Source organism: Ornithorhynchus anatinus, chromosome 1 (assembly GCF_004115215.2).
Source record: "Ornithorhynchus anatinus isolate Pmale09 chromosome 1, mOrnAna1.pri.v4, whole genome shotgun sequence".
In the NCBI taxonomy this organism is placed as follows: domain Eukaryota; kingdom Metazoa; phylum Chordata; class Mammalia; order Monotremata; family Ornithorhynchidae; genus Ornithorhynchus; species Ornithorhynchus anatinus.
Window position 1 is genome coordinate 110,063,928 of NC_041728.1, and position 23,868 is coordinate 110,087,795.

Consider the following 23,868-nt stretch of genomic DNA (forward strand, 5'->3'; position numbering starts at 1 on the left):
GTGTGGCCTAATGGATAAAGCACATGACTGAGAGAAGGACCTGGCTTCTAATCCCACCTCTGCCAATTGTCTGCTGTGTGACCTTGAGAAGTCATTTAACTGCTCTGTACCTCAGTTACCTCAACTGCAAAGTGGGGATTAAAACTGTGAGCTCCATGTGGGACAGGGACTGTGTCCAACCAGATTTGCTTGTATCTACCCCATTGTTTAGTACAGTGCCTGGCACATAATAAGTACTTAACACAACCACAGTTTTTTTCATTATTATCATTATCAGCAATAATAAAATCATTTAGTAATGAGAAAAAATAAATATGTGGATGGCAATGTACTTAACTGTTCTTCCTCACTGATCTACTGTGAATCAATCGATCATATTTATTGAGTACTTACTGTGTGCCGAGCACTGTATTAAGCACTTGGGAGACTACAGCATGACAGAGTTGGAAGACATGTTCTCTGCCCAAAAGGAGTTTATGATCTAGAGGGAAAGGCAGTGCAGCCGGCTGGTTACAGGCAGCTGAGATGAGCCAGGAGTCTCTCTTACGACGGCCACCAGTAGACCTCAAGAATTCCAGACAAGGAGCCAAACATGCTGTTACTTGTGTTTCCTGGGCCACTCACCATAATGTGATTAGACTGTAAACCCCCGTCAATGGGCAGGGATTGTCTCTATCTGTTGCCGAATTGTACATTCCAAGCGCTTAGAACAGTTCTCTGCACATAGTAAGGGCTCAGTAAATACTATTGAATGAATGTGATCCGCTAGATCTAGATCTAGATCCTCTAGACTATAAGCTTGTTGTGGGCAGGGAGCTTGCCTATGGAGTCTGTTATACTGTACTCTCACAAGCGATAATGGTAATTATGGTATTTGTTAAGTGCTTACTATGTACCAGGCACTGTACTAACAATGGGGTGGATACATGTAAATCGGGTTGGACACAGTCCCTGCCCCAGGTGGGGCTCCCACTCTTAATCTTCATTTTACAGATGAGGTAAATGAGGCCCAGAGAAGTGAAGTGACTTACCTAAGGTCACACAGGAGACAAGTGGAGGACCCAGAATTAGAACCTGTGACCTCTTGACTCCCAGACCCCTTCTCTATCCACTATGCCTCACTGTGCTCTGCAAACAATAAATGCTCAATAAATACCACTGATTGATAGATGTGATGACAAGTGCCATGTTATGGAAGTGGGCCTGAGGTCATTTAATCTTAGAATGCTTCTCTGTGGGGACCTTCTGACCATCCTCCGACCAGCTTCTGACAGCCTAGAAGCCTGACTGCTTCTAATGTAGCCTAGCGGAAAGAGTGTGGGCCTGGGAGTCAGAGAACCTTCGTGGCTCAGTGGCAAGAGCCTGGGCTTGGGAGTCAGAGGTCATGGGTTCGAATCCCGGCTCTGCCACTTGTCAGCTGGGTGACTGTGGGCGAGTCACTTCACTTCTCGGGGCCGCAATGACCTCATCTGTAAAATGGGGATGAAGACTGTGAGCCTCACGTGGGACCACCTCATTACCCTGTATCTACCCCAGCGCTTAGAACAGTGCTCTGCACATAGCAAGCGCTTCACAAATACCCACATTATTGGAGAAGCAGCGTGGCTCAGTGGAAAGAGCACGGACTTTGGAGTCAGGGCTCATGAGTTCGAATCCCAGCTCTGCCACTTGTCGGCTGTGTGACTGTGGGCAAGTCACTTAACTTCTCGGTGCCTCAGTTCCCTCATCTGTAAAATGGGGATTAAGACTGTGAGCCCCACGTGGGACAACCTGATTCCCCTATGTCTACCCCAGCGCTTAGAACAGTGCTCAGCACATAGTAAGCGCTTAACAAATACCAACATTATTATTATTATTATTAACCTTGGTTCTCATCCCTGCTTTGCCACTTTTCCACTGGGTGACTTTGGGCAAGTGATTTAACTTTCCCCTGCCTCAATTAACTCCTCTGTAAAATGTAGATGAAATCCTATTCCCTCCTACCTAAGTAGACTGTGAGCCTCCTATGGGACAAGGACTGTGTCCAACCTGATTATCTTGTATCTACCACTGTACATAGAGTAATGATTCTTTTTTAAGTGGTATTTGTCAAGTGCTTACTATTTGCTGGCCACTGAACTAAGCATTGGGATAGATTTAAATTACTCAGGTTGGCCACAATCCATATCCGACTTGAGGCTCACAGTCTTAATCCCCATTTTACAGATGAGGTAACAGGAACAGAGAAGTGAGGCGACTTGTCCAAGATCACACAGCGTGGCTCAGTGGAAAGAGCATGGGATTGGGAGTCCGAGGTCATGGGTTCGAATCCCGGCTCTGCCAGTTGTCAGCTGTGTGACTGTGGGCAAGTCTCTTAACTTCTCTGTGCCTCAGTTACCTCATCTGTAAAATGGGGATTAAGACTGTGAGACAACCTAATTACCCTGTATACCCCAGCACTTAGAAGAGTGCTCTGCACATAGTAAGCACTTAATAAATACCAACATTATTATCACACAGCAGACAAGTGGCAAAGAGACCGGTTAGCACTTAACCAATACCTTTAAAAAAAAATTCCTACTTCCTTGAGGTCTGAGTGAACTCTTGTCAGGGCTGTGGAGGGAGGCTTAAGTGTTAAAATGAAAAAAAAAAATCTAGGCCATAGAAGTGTCTGGTTCCTTATTGGTAGTGGCTGGGGGACAGGCCACCTGAATGATGGACTGCCTGGCAGAATCGAATTGCAGATTCGAATTGTACATTCCAAGCGCTTAGTACAGTGCTCTGCCCATAGTAAGTGCTCAATAAATATGATTAAATGAATGAATGAAATCCAAATGGCCACTTGGTGACTCCCAAATGGAAAGGCTCTCCAAGTGGCCAAGGCCAGGTTCCATATAAACCCTCAATCCCTGTGTGTTATGATGGTAGCTTGTCAACCAGAGCAGTGCGCTCCTGAGGCGAACAGAGCTACATTTCCTAGGGTGTCAACTTGAATCCTGCAGAAAGTGAAACTAACCTATGAAATGGTTTCGAGTTAACTGCTTAAGGAACCAAGAACACAATCTCCAACCTAGAAAGGGAGACTTCGCCTGACCTTAAAAAAATCAATGATTAGATTAGATATGAATGAAACTCATCCCATAGCTATTCACTCTTTAGTGTGGCTTAGTGGAAAGAGCACAGGCTTTGGAGTCAGCGGGCATGAGTTCTAATCCAGGCTCTGCCACTTGTCTGCTGTGTGACGTTGGCAAGTCACTTAAATTCTCCGTGCCTCAGTAACTTCATCTGTAAAAATGGGATTAAGACTGTGAGCCCCACGTGGCACAACCCAAATACCTTTTATGTGCCCTAGTGCTTAGACCAGGGCTAGGCACATAGTAAGTGCTTAACAAATACCATGATTATCTTTTATTATTAGTATTTATTAATTGGTGGAAAGAGCACGGGCCAGGGAGTCAGAAGATCATGGATTCTGATCCCACTCCACCACTTGTCTGCTGTGTGACCTTGCTCAAGTCACTTTACTTTTCTGGGCCTCAGTTATCTCATATGTAAAATGGGGATTATTAAGACTGTGAGCTCCATGTGGGTTAGGGACTGCATCCAACCTGATAAATTTGTATATGCCCAGTGGTTAGTAAGGTGCCTGGCACATATTAAGTGCTTAACGTATACCACAAAAGAAAAAAAAGAGAGTTATGAGTTATTCGGCTTTCAGGAAGGTATGGGATGAGGGACAAGTCTTAACTTAAAAATCTTGTAATACTGATAATTTCCATATTTGTTAAATGATAAAAATTGTGGTATTTGATAAGTGCTTGATAAGGCACTGTACTGAGTGCTGGGGTAAATATATGGTAATTGGGTTGGTCACAGTCCCTGTCCACATGGGATTCACAATCTTAATCCTCATTTTACCGATGGGGTAACTGAGGCACAGAAAAGGGAAATGACTTGCCCAAGGTCACACAGCAGACAAGTGGTGGAGCCGGGATTGGAACCCAGATCCTTCTGACTCCCAGGACCATGCTCTATTATGTGCCAAGCATTGTACTAAATACTGTGGCAGATACAAGAAAATTATGTTGGATACAGTCCCTGTCCCACATAGAGCTCACAGTCTAAGGTGAACTGGTATTGAGTCCCCATTTTCCCAAAGATTGAACTGAGGCACAGAGAATTTAGGTGGCTTGTCCATGGTCATACAGCAGACAAGCGGCAGAGTTGGGATTAGACCCTAGATCCCCCTGCTCCCCGACCCATGCTCTTCCCACAGGCCATGCTGTCTTGAGGGACACAGGAACGATCTGAAACAATCTAGGAACGATCTAGGAGAAGCAGTGTGGTGTAGTGGAGAGAGCTCGGGCCTGGGAAAGCGCTTGACACATAGTAAGAGCTTAACAAGTACCATAACTATTATTAGTTATTCAACACTTCTGTCCAGTAGAGTTTGCCAAACCTCATCTCGCCCGATAGTCGAATTATTAGAGGACGCTTGATTCATTGGCTCAAAAAGACAGGAGATTTTATTACTCCAAGAAATTGTGCAGGCAAAATCAATCAATCTGCATATCAATCAATGGCATTTACTTGAGTGCTTACTGTGTGTGAAGCAGTATACTAAGTGCTTGGGAAAGTACAATACACCGGAGTCGGTAGACACCTTCCCTGCCTAAAAGGAGCTCACAGTCTGGAAAATGTAAAATGGCACTGGGCAAATGACATTGAAAAAACAAAAAACTAATATCAATATGTTCAAAAAAAGATTCGGGTAAAATTTGTGGCCCACATGTCCATAACGAGTCGTTGGAGGGAGGGTTAAGGATGACAGAGAAAATGTTAGAGATGTTGTAAAGCTTGAAAAGAGGTAAATAATGGTAGATAACGCTTCTTGGGTAACAAGAGGGTATCCAAATTTTAAGAATGAATATTATAAGGTTCTTCCAAGTGTTCTGTTGCCACTGCCAGCTGCAGAATCCTGGGCTGGTTGGATCACTGGCCTGACCCAATCAGAGCTTGTCCTATAAATTCTCCTTCAGCCAAGAGTTGTATTCATTTCCTACTCGGTGGCCTACATTTAAATCAGTTGGAAAACTGATGAAAGACAGAATTCCATGGAATCCGTTTTCAATGTGCTCATGCACCACTTGGACCCCCGCTTGTCTGAGTCGAGAGACGTACATGAGGCCGTCGTCCCTTAAGACATCATGCTGACAGGTCATGATGTAAGTGAGGGGTAGGCGGCGTAACTTTGCGTCGGCAGCCAAGAGCGGGGATGCTCTCACATCTAGATATCCTGGGTATTTCTTGGCTAAATCAGGAGTTCCTGGAATCGGGCTATTGTAAATGTGACCTTTCTTAAACTTCTCCGGAAGCAAAGCACTCCAATTCACGAACTTGAACAGATGACTTGAATCCACGGGTACGTGCCGATTGGATCTCATCGCTTCTTCTAGGGCTCTGTCTGTGGTAAAGTATTCACTCCATAGTCTGACCATGAATGATTTTTTCAGAATAGGCATGTGTTCATTTTCCCGGTAGGATGGTAAATCCATATCAAGGGACTGAAGCACGGGGTAAAATAAAGACTGTATCTTGATTTTAATCTTGACATCTGGGTCGTCTAGCAGCTGTGAAAATAAATGGGCAATTAAATAATTTGGTTCAATAATCAGAAGAACAGCGACAAATTCAGCTGCTCTGAAATTCATAAGAAGGAGATAATAATAACAATTATTATTATTATTATTATGGTATTTGTTAAGCACTTACTAGGTACCAAGCACTGTTCTAAGCACTGGGGTAGATACAAGGTACTCGGGTTATCCCATGTGGGGCTCACAGTCTTAATCCCCATTTTACGGATGAGGTAACTGAGGCACAGAGAAGTGAAGCAGCTTGCCCAAGGTCACACAGCAGATAAGTGCCAGGGATGGGATTAGAACCCATGTCCTCTGACTCCCAAGCCCGTGTTGTCAGTATAGTGAATTAAACATGTGTCCACACTCCTAAGGGCTTGGCACTGTGAGCGTGACATCACTCTCTCCCCACCAACACAGTTTTCTGGGCAGACCAGGAAGGATACCTAGCCTGACCCTCCCTTCTCTTTAGAAAAGAATCTAGGAGTCAAAATGGCAAACTCCACCTCTTGGCCCCTGCTAATTGGAATAGACCTCGTGGATGCCTTGAAGGCTGGGGTCTTCACATTTGGATGGGGGCTGGGATCTCTCCAGTACGAGGGGAGGCTGGACCAGTGTGAGCTGGGATCCTCGTGAAACAAATGGAAGCTGGATGGGAGTTGAAATGCCGGAGCTGCTTTAGCAATAAGATTTAGGTGGTCCTACTTGTGCTGAGCATCTGTGGCATGGGAGAGAACCGAGGGTGGAGACTCAAGTTGACTGCATGGAAGGAGACAGTGGTAAAACACATCCATTTTTTTACCAAGAAAACTCTATGGTTACACTACCAGAGCGATTGCAGATGGAGGTTGGGTGTTCGGGGAGAGATGTGTCCATGATGTCACTATGAGTCGGACACGACTGGAAAGCATAAGACAAGAATCAGGTGAGATTGGGCAGGGGTGGGGCAAGAAGGCAGACAACTCCCTGTTGATGTGATGGGCTCCTGGCCACTGTTTGCAGTTTATATGTACTCTTCCCCTCATTCACTCACCTTCCCTTGTTTCCCTCCCTCTTCCATTCTTTCCCTCCTTTCTCCCTTTCCCCTTCAAATCTTCCTCCCTTGTCCCTTATATACCTTGCCTCCAATGCACTTCTCTGTGCTTCAGTTACCTCATCTGTAAAACGGGGATGAAGACTGTGAGCCTCACGTGGGACAACCTCATTCCCCTGTATCTCCCCCAGGAGAGTAAGCGCTTAACAAATACCATCATTATTATTGTTTTTATAATGGAAAGTTGGCACCCTGGTCTTTAATGTCTTCAAAACCTTTGGAATTTGTTTCTTGGGGAACATGTTTCTGGAAAATGCAGTTTAAGACTCCCTTTTATGAAAGAAGGTAGAAAATCTGAATAATTCTTGCAGAAATACGTATCTCTTCCAAAGTCTACATGTTAGTTTGAAAGTTGGTAATCTTATGACAATACACAAAATTTTGGACTCTCCCATTCTGGCCAAAGTGTATGCTGAGTCTTGTCTTATGCTGTCAAATAGCAACATCATGAACACATCTCTTCCAGAATCACTCACCTCCTTCTGCGATCATTCTGATAGTGTATCCATAGAGTTTTCTTTGTAAAAATACAGAAGTGGTTTACCATTGCCTTCCTCTGTGCAGAAAACTAGAGTCTCCACTCTCGAATCTCTCCCAGGCCGCTGCTGCCCGGAACAGGTGTTTGTAGCAGATTGCCTTCCACTCCCTAGCCATTGCCCAAGCTAGGAATGGAATGAATGTGCCTCTGCTTTACTCTCTCTCCCGTAGTAGAGACTGGAAACTCTTCAGGTGCTACCCTGAGAGGGTATGCTGAGTCCAGATAATCATTTAATCAACCCAAAACTATTAGCCTGACCAACAAGGATCCCTGCTAGTTAAAAGGATAGCTACCTAAAGAACTGTTTGATAATAATAATAATGTCGGTATTTGTTAAGCGCTTACTATGTGCCAAGCACTGTTCTAAGCACTGGGGTTGATACAGGGTAATCAGGTTGTCCCGCATGAGGCTCACAGTCTTCATCCCCATTTTACAGATGAGGGAACTGAGGCACCAAGAAGTAAGTGACTTGCCCAAAGTCACACAGCTGAGAGGTGGCGGAGTGGGATTAGAACTCATGACCTCTGACTCGTAAGCCTCTGCTCTTTCCACTGAGCCACGCCGCTTCTCAGTTGTTTCATTCACAAATAAGCCCCAGGGGATCCCAAGCAATAAAAATTCTAAGTTATCCTAGACCTGAGATAAGAACGGAAGAGATTTCTTAAAATACTGGATATGTCAAGAACTTTAATAAATTCTACGATGTTCTTTAAGACGCTACTGCAGTCTTTGGTTTTTTCTTTTCTAGATACATGAAATGCATTGATATAGAACAAGCTAGAACAACAACAACAAAAAAAAAAACGTGTACGCTTGAAGTATCTTACCTGCTGGTTCACAGCAGCAGCTAAATTCCCTCCGGCACTGTCTCCGGAAATGCAAATCCGGCTTGGATCCACTCCATACTTTTCAAGAATTTGACCTCGTAAAAACCATCTCACAGCAGTATAAACGTCTTCAAATTGAACTGGAAAATGATATTTAGGTGCTAGCCTATAACTATGGGGACAAAAGCAAATTCCATATTTAGTGTTGCATTCATTTACTGGCATTTTTTCTCAATAGTAATAATATTTATTAAGTGTTTACTATGTTTACTGCATGTCCAGCACTATTCTAATAGGTAATCAATCTCCACTTTACAGATGAGGACTCTAAGGCACAGAGAAGTTAAGTCACTTGCCCAAGGTCACACAGAATGTAATTGACAGATCTAAAATTAGAACCCAGGTCCTCTCACTCCCAGGCCCGTGCTCTTTCCAGTAGGCCATGCTGTTCTCATGTCATTAAGATAGCTTTAATATATCATTAAGAAATGCAAGCAGCGTGGATTAGTGGAAAGAGCATGGTCTTGGGAGTCAGAGGTTCTAATCCCCTCTACCGCATCCGCTGTGTGACTTTGGGCAAGTCACTTAACTTCTCCGTGTCTCGGTTACTGCAACTATAAAATGGGAATTAAGACTGTAAACCCCACGTGGGACAACCTGATTACCTTGTATCATCCCCAGCGCTTAGAACAGTGCTTTGCACATAGTAAGCACTTAACAAATACCATAAAAAAATTAAGATACCATTGAAGTTACAATAAATGCAGGTGCTCTGTGTTGAAGTGCTGAAATGTACCATTTGAAAAGCTTGGTGAAATGTAAAACATATTTTTTGACCCTCTAGATTTGTTTATAGTTCAACTGAATAGGAAAGGAATGAGAAGAAAGCAGACTAATTTTCATTCATTCTTTAACTTCTTCATCCCATCATTCTTTCATTCATTCATCAGTACATAGTAATAAGTTTTTGAATTTGAAGTTCATCAAATTTGTGAGGATTAGTGCATCATTTTGCTCAAGACATGATGCCACATTTTTGTTAAAGTAGTTTATCTGGGGAGAGCTGAACACCAGGAAGTGAAGATTTTTCCTATTTCCCCTTAAAGTTGTTGACATCGAATTCAAGCCCTAATGGGAGGTGTCTCAAGGTAATCTGCTTAAGGCCGAATCCCCAGTATTGATCATTTAAATTCCAATGTTAAAGAGTTGCAATGGCACCCTCCCTGAACCCAGGCATTAACCAGGAGGAGAAAATTAGAACACTGTCAACCCCTCCTCGACTCACTTTTTCATTTCATTTCATTTCATACCAAGGTCAGGCTCAATCATGGCCAGAATTCTCCACTGGCCCCTGGTACAGCATGGCCCAGTATTTATTCATTTATTCATTCAATTGTATTTTTTAAGCGTTTGCAGAACACCATACTAAGCTCTTGGGAAAGTACAATACAACAATAAATAGTGACAATCCCTGAACACGATAAGCTTACAATTACAAATAAATAAAATGACAGGTATGTACATAAGTATTGTGGGGCTGGGAGGGTGGGGGAGAGCAAAGGGAGACAGGGTGATAAAGAAGGAATGGGAGATGAGGAAAATTGGGGCTTACTCTGGTAAGGCCTCTTGGAGTAGATGTGTCTTCAATAAGGCTTTGAAAAGGGGGAGAATAATTGTCTGTTGGATTTGAGGAGGGAGGGTGTTCCAGGCCAGAGGCAAGACGTGGGCCAGGGGTCGGTGGTGAGACAGGTAAGAATGAGAAGGCACAATGAGAAGGTTAGCACCAGAGGAGGGAAGTATGTGGGCTGGGCTGTAGAAGGAGAGAAGTGAAGTGAGGGAGGAGGGGTCAAGGAGATGCTGGCTTTAAAGTGAGGAATATTTGTTTGATACGGAGGTGGATAGGGAACCACTGGAGATTTTTGAGGAGGGGGGTGACATGTCCTGGACGTTTTTGTAGAACGATGACCTGGTTAGCCTAATGAAATGTGGACTGAAGTGGGGAGAGACAGGAGGTTGGGAAGTCAGCAAGGAGTCTGATGCAGTAATCTAGGCGGGATAGGAGGAGCGATTGAAGGAACATGGACCTAACGATCAGAAGAACTGGGTTCTAGTCCTCGCTCTGCCACTTGCCTGTTACAGGGACTGTATCCAATCTGTTCGGCTTGTAGTAGCTAGTAAAGGGCTTGGCACATAGTAAGCACTTAATAAATAGCATCATCGTTTAGCTTTCCCCGTCAGCATTTTCCTCTCCCTAACCTTCCAGATGTTTTATTTCTTTGAGATGGGTCAGAAACAGTATTCATTAGCAAATCCATTGGTACCCCTATGCTAACCAAAATGGAGCCATAGAGTTTCCTGCTAGCGGCAATTCTCTGTTGGCCTCCGGCTGCTCTGAACTTGAACTTGAACCTGAACTTGTTCCTAGAATGCAAACAGAGACATTGTCATCTCTCAAAATTCCCACCTGAAATTTTGCCTGACCCTTTTGGATGCCTTTCCCCAAACAACATGGCTTAGTGGAAAGAACACAAGCTGTGGGGACAGAGGACACGGTTTCTAATCCACACTCTACCACTCACCTGCTCCGTGACCTTGGGAAAGTCACTTAACTTCTCTATGTCTCCGTTTCCTCATCTGTGAAATAGGGATTAAAAATTGGTTGTACCTAGACTGTGAGCCCAGTGTGGGACAGGGCCTGTATCTTGTATAATAAAAAAATAATAATAATAGTATTTGTTAAGTGCATACTATGCACCAAGCACAGACAAGTTAAGTCATTTCCCCAAAGTCACACAGCTGACGTGGCAGAACCGGGATTAAGAACCCGCTACTTCTGACTCCCAAACCCATGCTCTTGCCACTAAGCCACGCTGCGTCTCATCTAGACTTATATCTACCCTTAGTGATTTGTACAGTGCTTGGCACATAGCAAGCACTTAACAAATATCACAATTATCATTCTTGACAGGGACTGAAAGGGCAGAGAGCTGTTTGGCAAATCCAGGAGGGTTTCTCTCCTGAGGACCAGTTATAGTCAACTCAACTGGGCAGGTCCCCAGGTGATTGTCCAGGGCATTCAATAGTATTTATTTAATAGTCTTTATTGAGAGCTTACTATGTGCAGAGCACTGTACTAAGCGCTTGGAATGTACAAATCGGTACCAGATAGAGACAGTCCCTGCCCTTTGACGGGCTTACACTCTAATCGGGGGAGACGGACAGACAAGAACAATGGCAATAAATAGAGTCAAGGGGAAGAACATCTCATTAAAACAATAGCAAATAAGGGCAGACCTAAGACAGACCACTCAACTGCTAAGCAGACCATTCTCCTTGTCCACTTTTGCTCTTACCATATTTTGACAGTTTTCACAGGTGATTTCCTTGTTAGTGTAAAGCTTGGGGGAAGCTTCTATGCAATCAACTCTCTTCCCCCACCATCTAACCTATGGAGGCATACCTCGATAAACCGTTTTTCCAGATTGTCCATTGCAGGTTACCAATCAAATCAGAGAGAATAATAGTAATAATAATAATGGTATTTGTTGAGTTCTAACTATGTGCCAGGCACTGTACTAAGTGCTGGGGTGGAGGCACAGAGAAGTGAAGTGACTTGCCCAAGGTCAGCAGAAAAGTGGCGGGGCCAGGATTAGAACCCCATGATCTTCTGACTCTCAGGCTGTGCTGCATAGCATAGTGGATAGAGCACCGACCTGGAACTCGGGAGGTCATAGGTTCTAATTCTACACTGCCACTTGTCTGCCGTGTGACCTTGGGCAAGTCACTTCACTTCTCTGTGCCTCAGTTACCTCATTTGTAAAATGGGGATTGAGATCGTGAGCCCCCTGCGGGACAGGGAATGTGTCCAATTTGCTTGTATCCACTCCAGCGCTTACTTCAGTGCCTGGCACATAGAAAGCACTTAACAAAGACCATAAGTATTGTTATAATTATTATATTTATTTTTTTATTATTATTATTAATCAATCACTCAATGGTATTTATTGGTACACAGCCAAGTGCCCAGTGGATGCAGAGGGAAGGGAGGATAGAGGAAATGAGGACATGGTCAGGGTGAGTTGAAAGATAGTGAAGAGTCAAGGATGACATCCAGGTTGGAAGGCTTTTGGGATGGGGAAGATGGTGTTGCTGATAAGATGGCAAATGTGGACTTCCGATGTAGACATAATGAGCTTGAGGAGCCATCAGGGCACCCAATTGGAGATGCCCTGGGCATAAAAGGAGATATAGGGTTGTAGGTCATTTGAGAGGTCTGGGTTAGGGAGATAGGTTTGTGCATCATACATACAGTGGTGATGGCTGAACAATGAGAGCAAATGAGTTCCCCAAAAGATTGAGCTCAATAATTTTCACTGAAGCTGAATATAACAGTGTAACGAATGTAGGGGAATAGAGCACATACAGGAATCTCATATTATTTTACTAGAGGTTTCATTCTCTCCTAGACCCCCTCCAATCTGGCTTCCGTCCCCTCCACTCTACCGAGACTGCTCTCTCTAAGGTCACCCATGACCTCCTTCTTGCCAAATCCAATGGCTCCTACTCCATTCTGATCCTCCTTGACCTCTCTGCTGCCTTTGACACTGTCGACCATCCCCTCCTCCTCCGTACCTTATCTCACCTTGGCTTCACGGACTCTGTCCTCTCCTGGTTCTCCTCTTACCTCTCTGGCCGATCATTCTCGGTCTCCTACGCTGGAGCCTCCTCCCCCTCCCATCCTTTAACTGTTGGAGTTCCTCAAGGGTCAGTTCTTGGCCCTCTTCTGTTCTCCATTTACACTCACTCCCTCGGTGAACTCATTCGCTCTCACGGCTTTGACTACCATCTCTACGCAGATGACACGCAGATCTACATCTCCGCCCCTGTCCTCTCCCCCTCCCTTCAGGCTCGCATCTCCTCCTGCCTCCGGGACGTCTCCACCTGGATGTCTGCCCGCCACCTAAAACTCAACATGAGCAAGACTGAGCTCCTCATCTTCCCTCCCAAGCCCGGTCCGCTCCCAGACTTCTCCATCACCGTGGATGGCACGACCATCCTTCCCGTCCCGCAGGCCCGCAATCTCGGTGTCATCCTTGACTCGTCCCTCTCGTTCACCCCACACATCCTATCCGTTACCAAGACCTGCCGGTTTCACCTCTACAATATCGCCAAGATCCGCCCTTTCCTCTCCACCCAAACGGCTACCTTACTATTACGGGCTCTCGTTATATCCCGGCTAGACTACTGTGTCAGCCTTCTCTCTGACCTCCCTTCCTCCTCTCTCGCCCCGCTCCGGTCTATTCTTCACTCCGCTGCCCGGCTCATCTTCCTGCAGAAACGATCTGGGCATGTCACTCCCCTTCTTAAACAACTCCAGTGGTTGCCTATCGACCTCCTCTCCAAACAAAAACTCCTCACTCTAGGCTTCAAGGCTCTCCATCACCTTGCCCCTTCCTACCTCTCCTCCCTTCTCTCTTTCTACCGCCCACCCCGCACGCTCCGCTCCTCTGCCGCCCACCTCCTCGCCGTCCCTCGGTCTCGCCTATCCCGCCGTCGACCCCTGGGTCACGTCCTCCCGCGGTCCTGGAACGCCCTCCCTCCTCACCTCCGCCAAACTGATTCTCTTTCCCTCTTCAAAACCTTACTTAAAAATCACCTCCTCCAAGAGGCCTTCCCAGACTGAGCTCCTCTTCCCCCTCTACTCCCTCTGCCATCCCCCCTTTACCTCTCCGCAGCTAAAGCCTCATTTTCCCCTTTTCCCTCTGCTCCTCCACCTCTCCCTTCCCATCCCCACAGCACTGTACCCGTCCGCTCAACTGTATATATTTTCGTTACCCTATTTATTTTGTTAATGAATTGTACATCGCCTTGATTCTATTTAGTTGCCATTGTTTTTACGAGATGTTCTTCCCCTTGACGCTGTTTAGTGCCATTGTTCTTGTCTGTCCGTCTCCCCCGATTAGACTGTAAGCCCGTCAAACGGCAGGGACTGTCTCTATCTGTTGCCGACTTGTTCATCCCAAGCGCTTAGTACAGTGCTCTGCACATAGTAAGCGCTCAATAAATACTATTGAATGAATGAATGAATGAATGAGAAATGTTATTATAATTGGAACATTTATAACACATAAACCTAAGGGAAACTGAGCCCCATGATACAACTATTTAATAATGTTGGTATTTGTTAAGCGCTTACTATGTGCAGAGCACTGTTCTAAGCATTGGGGGAGATACAGGGTAATCAGGTGGTCCCACGTGAGGCTCACAGTTAATCCCCATTTTACAGATGAGGTAACTGAGGCACAGAGAAATGAAGTGACTTGCCCAAGGTCACACATCTGATAAGTGGCAGAGCCGGGATTCGAACCCATGACCTCTGACTCCCAAGCCCGGGCTCTTTCCACCGAGCCACGCTGCTGTATCCATGTTTTTCAATATACACATCATGGCTCTACTGTGGGATATGGCTGTATTAAATAGGAAACAAAATGAATAATTGAATAAAATTATATATAAAAATGCTATAGGTGGAAACAAAATGAATAATTGAATAAAATTATATACAAAAATGCTTAAATGTGTAAGAGCCAGAGATATCTAAAACTGAGCCTTCCCTTAGCTCTATCTGAGTCCCTGTTTGAGGGTAGTTTGACTAGCAGATCAGATAGAGGAAAACCCCAGTGACCACTGATGTTTTAACCCAATGGCGAACACTCCTCCAAGATGAGACCCTCCCTGAATGTTTTCCCATCCATCATTCTGGACGTCCATCATTAGACAATTCCTGCTCTTCCTCCTGAAACAGCGGCCCTAAATTGGGAGATTTATTAAGTATTTACTATGTGCCAAAACACTGGAATAGATGCCAGATAATTAGGTCAGACAAAGTCCCCTACCCACAGGAGCTTACACAAAGTATAAGCAGGGGAAAGAGCAGGTATTTTATCAGCTTCCTACAGATGATGAAACTGTGTCCAAGAGAGGCCAGATCACTTGACCAAGTTTACATAGAAGACAAGTGGCATATCTGGGATTAGAAGCATTGTCCCCTGCTGTCCAGTATGATTATCTTTCATCTAGACTATGCTGCTGCTTCCCTCAATATCCTTATCTACGTATGCTCTGCCTTGTTCGCTATTCTCATTTTCTAGCTTTAGTCTGCTTGGTTGTGCAAAGGAACAGAGTATATTTTATTCCTATTGTTCTTTGGTTTGTTTTGCACGCTTGCTTTTGCTTTCCCTGTTTTTTGCAAGAAAGTGGAAGAGAATACTCCACCCCACACATTTTTCAGCCGCTCTTCATGTTATGTTCAACAGTGGCTTAGGAAATGAGACAGAGCCCAGTCTTGTCTGCTGCTGTTGAGGTTTCAGATGTTGTTATTGTATTCCATTATGGGAGATTGTACCTCTCTCCCTGCTAACAGTTTGTAACGTATGCCATTAGGCATTGTGGAGAGAATGGGAGAGAAAATGTGGATGACTCCGACTGACCCGTCACCCACGGATCACTCAATCAATGATATTTATGAGCACTTACTACCTGTGGAGCACTGTAGTGAGCATTTGGAAGAATACAGTATAACTGAATCAGCAGAAACGTTCCCTTCCCATAATAAGCTAACCAATCCTGTAAAAAACATCGCATGTCCTGCCATCCCGTCACAGGGCTCTGTCTTTCCCATTGACATCTCCCTTGATGTCTAAGCAATGGTATCCCTGAATGGCATGGGGCATGAAATTCATTCAGTCCTATTTATTGAGCACTTACTGTGTGCAGAGCACTATACTAAGCGCTTAATAATATTTGTTAGGCAATTACTATATGCCAAATACTGTTGCCACAGGGTAGATACAAGGTAATCAGGTTGTCTTACATGGGCTCCCAGGCCTCATCCCCAATTTACAGATGAGGTAACTGAGGCGCAGAGAAGTTAAGTGACTTGCCCAAAGTCACCCAGCTGACAGGTGGCAGAGGCAAAATTAGAACCCATGACATCTAACTCCCAAGCCCGTGCTCTTTCCACTAAGCCACATTATGGTCCCCTACTCTAATTTCCATTAGTCAGTCAATCAATAGTAGTGACTGTGTGCATAGCAGTGTACTAGGTTCTTGGGAGAATACAATATAACTGAGTTGATAGACACATTCCTTGCCCACCAGGAGCGTACAGCTTAGAAGGAGAGACAGACATTAAATTAAATTTCAGAACACAAATATGAGTATAAATTATCTGGGGCTGATACGGAATTCTGTACATAATTTCTGTAGGGTGGGTATGGAAGGCTTAAAGAGTATTCAAGTGCATAGAGAATGTGATTTTAATAAGGCTTTGAAGGTGGGGAGAGTGATGGTCAGTTGGATATGAAAGGGGAGTTCCAGGTTAGAGGGAGGACGTGGGCTCAAGGTTGGTAGTGAGATTGATGAGATTGAGGTACACTGAGTTGGTTGGCATTAGAAGAACAAAGTGTTCAGGCTGAGTTGTAGTAGGAAATCAGTGAGGTAAGGTAGGAGGAGTTGAACCAATGGAGTGTTTTAAAGTCCAAGGAAAGGATTTTTTGCCTGAGATGGAGTTGGTTTGGGCATAACTGGAGGATAATAATAATAATAATGTTGGTATTTGTTAAGCGCTTACTATGTGCAGAGCACTGTTCTAAGCGCTGGGGTAGACACAGGGGAATCAGGTTGCCCCACATGGGGCTCACAGTCTTAGTCCCCATTTTACAGATGAGGGAACTGAGGCACAGAGAAGTTAAATGACTTGCCCACAGTCACACAGTTGACAAGTGGCAGAGCTGGGATTCGAACTCATGACCTCTGACTCCAAAGCCCATGCTCTTTCCACTGAGCCATGCTCTTGAGGAGAGGGGAGACTTGGACATTCTAATAGTAATTATGGCATTTGTTAAGCACTTACTATGTTCAAAGTACTGTTCTAAGCCCTGGGGAGGATACAAGGTGATCAGGTTGTCCCATGTGGGGCTCACAGTCTTCATCCCCATTTTACAGATGGGGGAACTGAGGTCCAGAGAAGTGAAGTGACTTGCCCAAAGTCACTCAGATGACAAGCGGCTGACCTGGGATTTGACCCATGACCTCACTCCCAAGTCCATGCTCTTTCCACTGAGCCAATCTCCTCCTTCTCATTTTAGGTACCCCTATGAATCCAGGCTCTGCCACTTGTCAGCTGTGTGACTGTGGGCAAGTCACTTCACTTCTCTGTGCCTCAGTTACCTCATCTGTAAAATGGGGATTAAGACTATGAGCCTCACGTAGGACAACCTGATTACCTTGTATCTACGCCACCGCTTAGAACAGTGCTCTGCACATAGTAAGCGCTTAATAAATACCAACATTATTAGTCTAATCCCTAAACCAAACATTCCTTACTTGGTTGATACAACCACAGCATCAAGCTGGTTCGCTGTCCGTCTTGAGATCAAATCATAGTTCTTCATGGCTGAAATTGGAGAAAGAAAATTAGAACTATTCATGCAGTTGAAAACACCCAGGGGGGTTCTCATCAGAAACCCCCACTGTGACCATCCTCTTATAATCCCTCCTCTCCATGCGAGGATTCAGTTCATTTATTCAATAGTATTTATTGAGCGCTTACTATGTGCAGAGCACTGTACTAAGCGCTTGGAATGTGCAATTTGGCAACAGATAGAGACGATCCCTGCCCAGTGACGGGCTCACAGTCTAATCGGGGGAGACAGATGGACAAAAACAAGACAACATAATCACGATAAAGAGAATCAAGGGGATGTACACCTCATTAGCAAAATAAATAGGGTAATAAAGTATATACAAAAGAGCACAGTGCTGAGGGGAAGGGTAGGGGAGGGTGAGGAGCAGAGGGAAAGGGGGCTTAGCTGAGGGGAGGTGAAGGGGGGAAGGGAGAGGGAGCAGAGGGTGGAGGGGGAGCAGAGAGAGAGCAGAGGGAGCAAAGGAGGTAGCTCAGTCTGGGAAGGCCTCCTGGAGGAGGTGAGCTCTAAGTAGGGCTTTGAAGAGGGGAAGAGAGTTAGTTGCTGCCTGCTTGGCTAATGCATATTTGGATCCATTCCTAAATGGCCATATTTGAATAGAAAATCAGCCTTCACAAAGGAAGCTAATTCCCAGAGGCTTCTGACCCCTCCCTGGATAGAAGAAACAGTGCCATTTCAGCAGGGCCAGCTTGCCTCACTTTTTTTTAAAATGGCATTTGTTAAGCCCTCTCAGTGTGCCAAGTCTTGTGCTAAGCGATGGTGTAATACAAGCTGATGAGTTTAGACACAGTCCACACGCCCCACATGAGGCCCTCAGCCTTTATCCCCATTTGATAGATGAGGTAACTGAGGCTCAGAGAAGTGAAGTGACTGGCCCAAGATCACAGAGGAGAAAAGTGGTGGAGTCAAGATTAGAAACCAGGTCCTTCTGACTCCCAGGTTCATGCTCTATCCACTAGGCCACATTGCTTCTCATTATCACTACCAGGAAGATGAGGGGTAGCGAGATAACAGAGAACCAGCATGGTGTACTGGATAGAGCACAGGCCTGGGAGTCAGAAGGACCTGGTTTCTAATCTCGACTCCACCACTTGTCTGCTGTGTGACCTTGGGCTAGGCACTTCACTTCTCTGTGACTCAGCTACCTCATCTGAAAAATGGGATTGAGATTGTCCACATGGGACAGGGACTGTCCCCAACTTGATTTGCTTGTATCCACCCCAGGATTAGTACAGTAGCTGGCACATAGTAAATACTTAACAAATACCATCATTAATATTATTATAACTAACCCTCTTCATTTACTGCCCCAATAACTACAATTCCTTTTCAAACCCCTCAAGAAAATGTTTACTTCTGCGGCTTCCATTTCCTCCCCTTTAATTGTTTGCTTGCACTTCTGCCTTCTGGCTTCTGTCCTCTCTGCTTCACGGAAACTGCCCTCTGTAAGGCCACCAGTGATCTCCTTCAGGCCACATCCAATGGTCTCTCGTCCATCCTTATGCTTCTTAACCTCTCTCAGCTGCTTTGAACTCTGTGGAACACTCCCTTCTCCTGTAAACACTTCACTGATTCCTGGTTCTTCTATCTCTTTCTCAGTCACTTTCCCCAGTTCTTCGTCTCTATGCCTTCCACTCTCTCCCTCTGTCACTTTTGCACTTTGGTCTGTATCCCTTGAGGTCTTTGATGGTTACACCTCCAACCGATCAAACAATCAATCAATCAATTGTATTTATTGAGCACTTACAGTACACAGAGTACTGAGCCCAAGTCTCAATAGTCACCCCTCTTTACATGGTTGATTCCCAAATATTCCTCTTCAGCCCTGAAATTACTCCTTCTCTGCAGTCTTGGATTTCCAATTGCCTCAAGACACCTCAACTTGAATCAATCAATCAATCAGTCATATTGAGCACCTACCATGTGCCCAATTACACCTCAAATTTAACTTAGCATGTCCAAAACAGAACTCCTAATCTTCCCACCCAAACACTGTCTTCCCCACAACATTCCAGTGACCAAAGAGAACTCCAACATTCTCCATGTCTCACAACCACTGCCATTCATCTCTTTGATTCAATCCGTACAGAGACTTACAGCCAGTCACGAAATCCTGTTGGTTCTACCGTCACATCGTTTCTAAAATTTCCCCTTCCTCTATACGTAACAGCTACCATATCCTGCCTTCACTATGGTATCAGGCTCCTCACTTACTTCCCTTCCTCCTGTCTCCCCCTGCTCTGGTCCGTACCTCTGGTCCACACTGCTGCCCATATCATTTTTCTAAGAAAAATTCAGTCCACAATTCCCCACTCCTCAAAAGCTTCCTGGGGATGTCCATCCACCTCCACATCATCCACATCAAACAGAAACTTGTTACCATAGCCTTTAATGCACTCAATCAGCTCTCCCCCTGCTACTTAACCTCACTGGTCTCCTACCACAGACCAACCGACATACTTATGCTCCTTTATCAACTAGTCATTAAATCTAGATTTGTCTATCTTGTCCCGGACCCCTTGCCCATGACTGTCCACTGACATGGAACTCCCTCCCATTTCAAATCTGACAGACCACCCTTCTCCCCCTTTTGAGAGCCCTATAAAAATCACGTCTCCTCCAAGAGGCCTTCCCTGACTAAGCCCTCACTTAGCTCTCCCTCTGTGTCACTTCTGTACTTAGGTATGTCCCCCTTGAGAAATCTGTGGGTTACTTCTCCAAGTGATAAATCAGCCAATAAATGGTATTTATTGAGCATTTGCTGTATACAGAGTACTGTACTAAGAAGGTGGAAAACTATAGTACAACAGAAAGCACTATCCCTACCCACACGGAGCTTACAGCCTAGAGAGGGAGACATTAATAAATAAATAAATCATATTGATTGAGTGTTTACTGTGCGCAGAGCACTGTGTCCTCTAATTTTTATATCTGTAACATTCATTTATATTAATGTCTGTCTCTCCCTCTAGACTGTAAGCTTATTTGGGGCAGAGAACATGTCTACAATATCTGTTATATTGTACTCTCCTAAGCACTTAGTACAGTGCTCTGCATGTAGTAATCCCAACTATGATAGTGGTTCTGCCAGAGAAGCAGCGTGGCTTAGTGGAAAGAGCATGGGCTTGGGAGTCAGAGGTCGTGGGTTCTAATTCTGGCTCTGCCACTTGTCAACTGTGTGACTTTGGGCAAGTCATTTAACTTCTCTGGGCCTCAGTTACCTCACCTGAAAAATGGGGATTAAAACTGTGAGCCCCATGTGGGACAACCTGATTACCTTGTAACTACCCCACTGCTTAGAACAGTGCTTGGCACATAGTAAGTGCTTAACAAATACCATCATTATTATTATTTTTATCAGCTGTTTGACTTTGGGCAAATTACTTGACTTCTCTGTGCCTCAGTTACCTCATCTGCAAAATGGGGATTAAGACTGTGAACCCCCCGAGGGACACCCTGATTACCTTGTATCTACCCCAGTGCTTGAATAGTGCTTGGAACATAGTAAGTGCTTAACAAATACTATCATTATTATTATTCTTAGGAGCTCAATAAATACCATTGATTGATTGACCGTTTGTAATCAGACAGCCCCTAAATTAATGACTGAAAGAGTTTCGTCAGTTATATTCTACTATTCTTCCTTTTGCCCTCACCATTTTGTTCAAATTAGAGGGGGGAGGGAGTAAATGTTGGAGATCTAAAACCCATTCAAACTCACTCTAGCCTGACTTGATCAGGGCTGACTGCCAAACCTTCTTTCATTTGGCTAAACCTCCTGCCACACCCCAAGAGCAAATTCCAGGCAACTTTTTTCTAATCACTACTATGGGAGGAAAAAAAAGTATTTGCAATCAGGTGTGTGATGTGACAATATCTAGAGATAGGAACATGTGGGTAAAACTGACATGGATAAAAACCACTCAGGCATACAAACTACATTTATCTATACATTAGCAAGTAGATTTCCCATAGGAACTGTTGCAATGTAATCAGCCGGATCTTCAGGCATGGAAGTATAGCAAGCATCTGTGGGATTTCAGTTTGGTCGAAGGCTTAGCTCCCATCCACGGCCCCCAGCAGTTATGGACATCCCACCATTTAGAAGAGAAAATGGAAGGACGGGAGTGTTGCAACGCGGGACCTCAAAGCTGCCGTGCGTTTTTCTTTGATCTCTTCCGGTTAGTTCATTGTTCTTGTTTATTCATGCTTCAAAACATCTGGGGCAGGCAAGAAGGAGCTTGTGACTCATGATAAAGTTAAGAGCCGGCGTTATCAGGGCTCATCACAAAAGGAGAGTTGAAGGCTATTGTTTGGGCTCAACTCCATTGCCATGTTTCCAATACTGCTATGTTCTGGGGCTGTGGGGTAGAATCATTCAATCCTTCGAAAAGCTCCAGAATTCAGTGAGCTTTCCCCGTGCATCCACCTCTGTAAACATCCACCCAGCTCAAAGACTGAACCCTTCCCATAACTATTAGCAAGTTATATATCCTTGTCTTGTGCCGTCATCTCCGACCCATGGCATATCTCTCCCAGAACGCCCCACCTCCATCTGCAATCGTTCTGGTAGTGGATCCATAGAGTTTTCTTGGTAAAAAATATGGAAGTGGTACACCATTGCCTTCTTCCATGCAATAAACTTGAGTCTCCACCCTAGACTCTTTCCGGTGCCACTGCTGCTCAGAACAGGTGAATTTGTAGCAGGAATGGAATGGGTAGGCCTCTGCCTGACTTTTCTTCCCATAGTTGAGACTGGAAACCCTCCAGGTGTATATCCTGTTTGCACTAAATTCAAGGCTGGTGTCGAGTAAAACTCCACCTCCTTTAAATCAATCAATGCTATTTATTGAGCACTTACTATAGGCAGAACACTGTACTAAGCATTTGAGAGAGTACAATGCATCAGAGTTGGTGGGCACGTTCCCTGCCCAAAATGAGCTCTTACAGCCTAGAAGGTACCGAGTAGCCTAGTGGATAAAGTACAGACCTGAGAGTCACAAGGACCTGGGTTGTAATTCTGGCTCTGCCACTTTTCTCTGTGACCTTGGGCAAGTCACTTTTCTGTGCCTCAGTTACCTCATCTGTAAAATGGGGATGAAGACTATGAGCCCCATGTGCCGACTTGTTCATCCCAAGCGCTTAGTACAGTGCTCTGCACATAGTAAGCGCTCAATAAATACTATTGAATGAATGAATGTGGGACAGGGACTCAGTCCTACCCAGTTTGCTTGTACAGTGCCTGTCACATAGCACTTAACAAAAACCACAGTTATTATTATTATCATTATCATTTTACCAATGCAGAGGGTGCAGATTTTCGAGGGAATTTAGAGGGACAAGTCACACTGAAGATTGGGGAAAATTGACTTGTAATTGTCTTGTTCCAGCATGTACCTTGCTTATCTGCATTTCAAATATGAAAAGGTTTCTGGGATCATCATTATCTTTGTTTGACTCCATCTAGCAGGTCCAAAGGATACCTATATAGGTTCCTCTCTGTGTTGGAAATTAGTAGTGAATGCCACAAGAGTCTTACATACTAGCAAAGCAGCATGGCCTAGTGGAAAGCACATGTTCCTGGAGAGTAAGAGAACCTGGGCTCTAATGCCAGCTCCACCATTTGTCTGCTGTGTGACCCTGGACAAGTCATTTAAATTCTCTCTGTCTCAGTTACCTCATCAGTGAAATGGGGATGAAGACTGTGCGTCTCATAGGGAACAGAGACTGTGTCCAACATGATTATCTTTTATCTATCCCAGCTCTTAGAACAGTACCTGGCACATAGTAAGGACTTAACAAATACCATTTAATAATAATAATAATAATAATGTTGGTATTTGTTAAGCGCTTACTATGTGCCGAGCACTGTTCTAAGCGCTGAGGTAGACACAGGGGAATCAGGTTGTCCCACGTGGGGCTCACAGTCTTAATCCCCATTTTACAGACGAGGGAACTGAGGCACAGAGAAGTTAAGTGACTTGCCCACAGTCACACAGCTGACAAGTGGCAGAGTGGGATTCGAACTCATGAGCCCTGACTCCAAAGCCCGTGCTCTTTCCACTGAGCCACGCTGCTTCTCCATTTAAAAAAAGGAAATTGGACAACTGCTTGCAGGTAGCACATTTCTTAAATTCACCATATGATATCTAATCACCTGCCTGACTATAACCATCAAAACCTTTAGTATGCCCTGATGCCTAGCATCCGGTGCTTGTCTGGGCTTCCCAAGCACCTAATACAGGGCACTGCATCAAGTGGGTGCTCAATTAATACTATTACAGCTAACACTACTAACTATCCAGA

The 23,868-nt window shown here is 44.7% G+C and overlaps 1 protein-coding gene across 1 annotated transcript in view; it reads right to left on the reverse strand.

Moving 5' to 3' along the window:
• Nucleotides 1-4,478: 4,478 nt before the first annotated feature.
• The window catches only part of AADAC (arylacetamide deacetylase), a 42,278-nt gene continuing 22,888 nt past the window's right edge, over nt 4,479-23,868 (reverse strand). The window contains exons 3-5 of the mRNA XM_029074155.2: nt 17,465-17,534; nt 8,078-8,249; nt 4,479-5,609 (exon numbers count right to left, since the gene is read on the reverse strand). Coding sequence (XP_028929988.1) covers nt 5,001-5,609; nt 8,078-8,249; nt 17,465-17,534 — 851 coding nt within the window. The 3' untranslated portion in view covers nt 4,479-5,000. The remainder of the gene's footprint in view (nt 5,610-8,077; nt 8,250-17,464; nt 17,535-23,868) is intronic.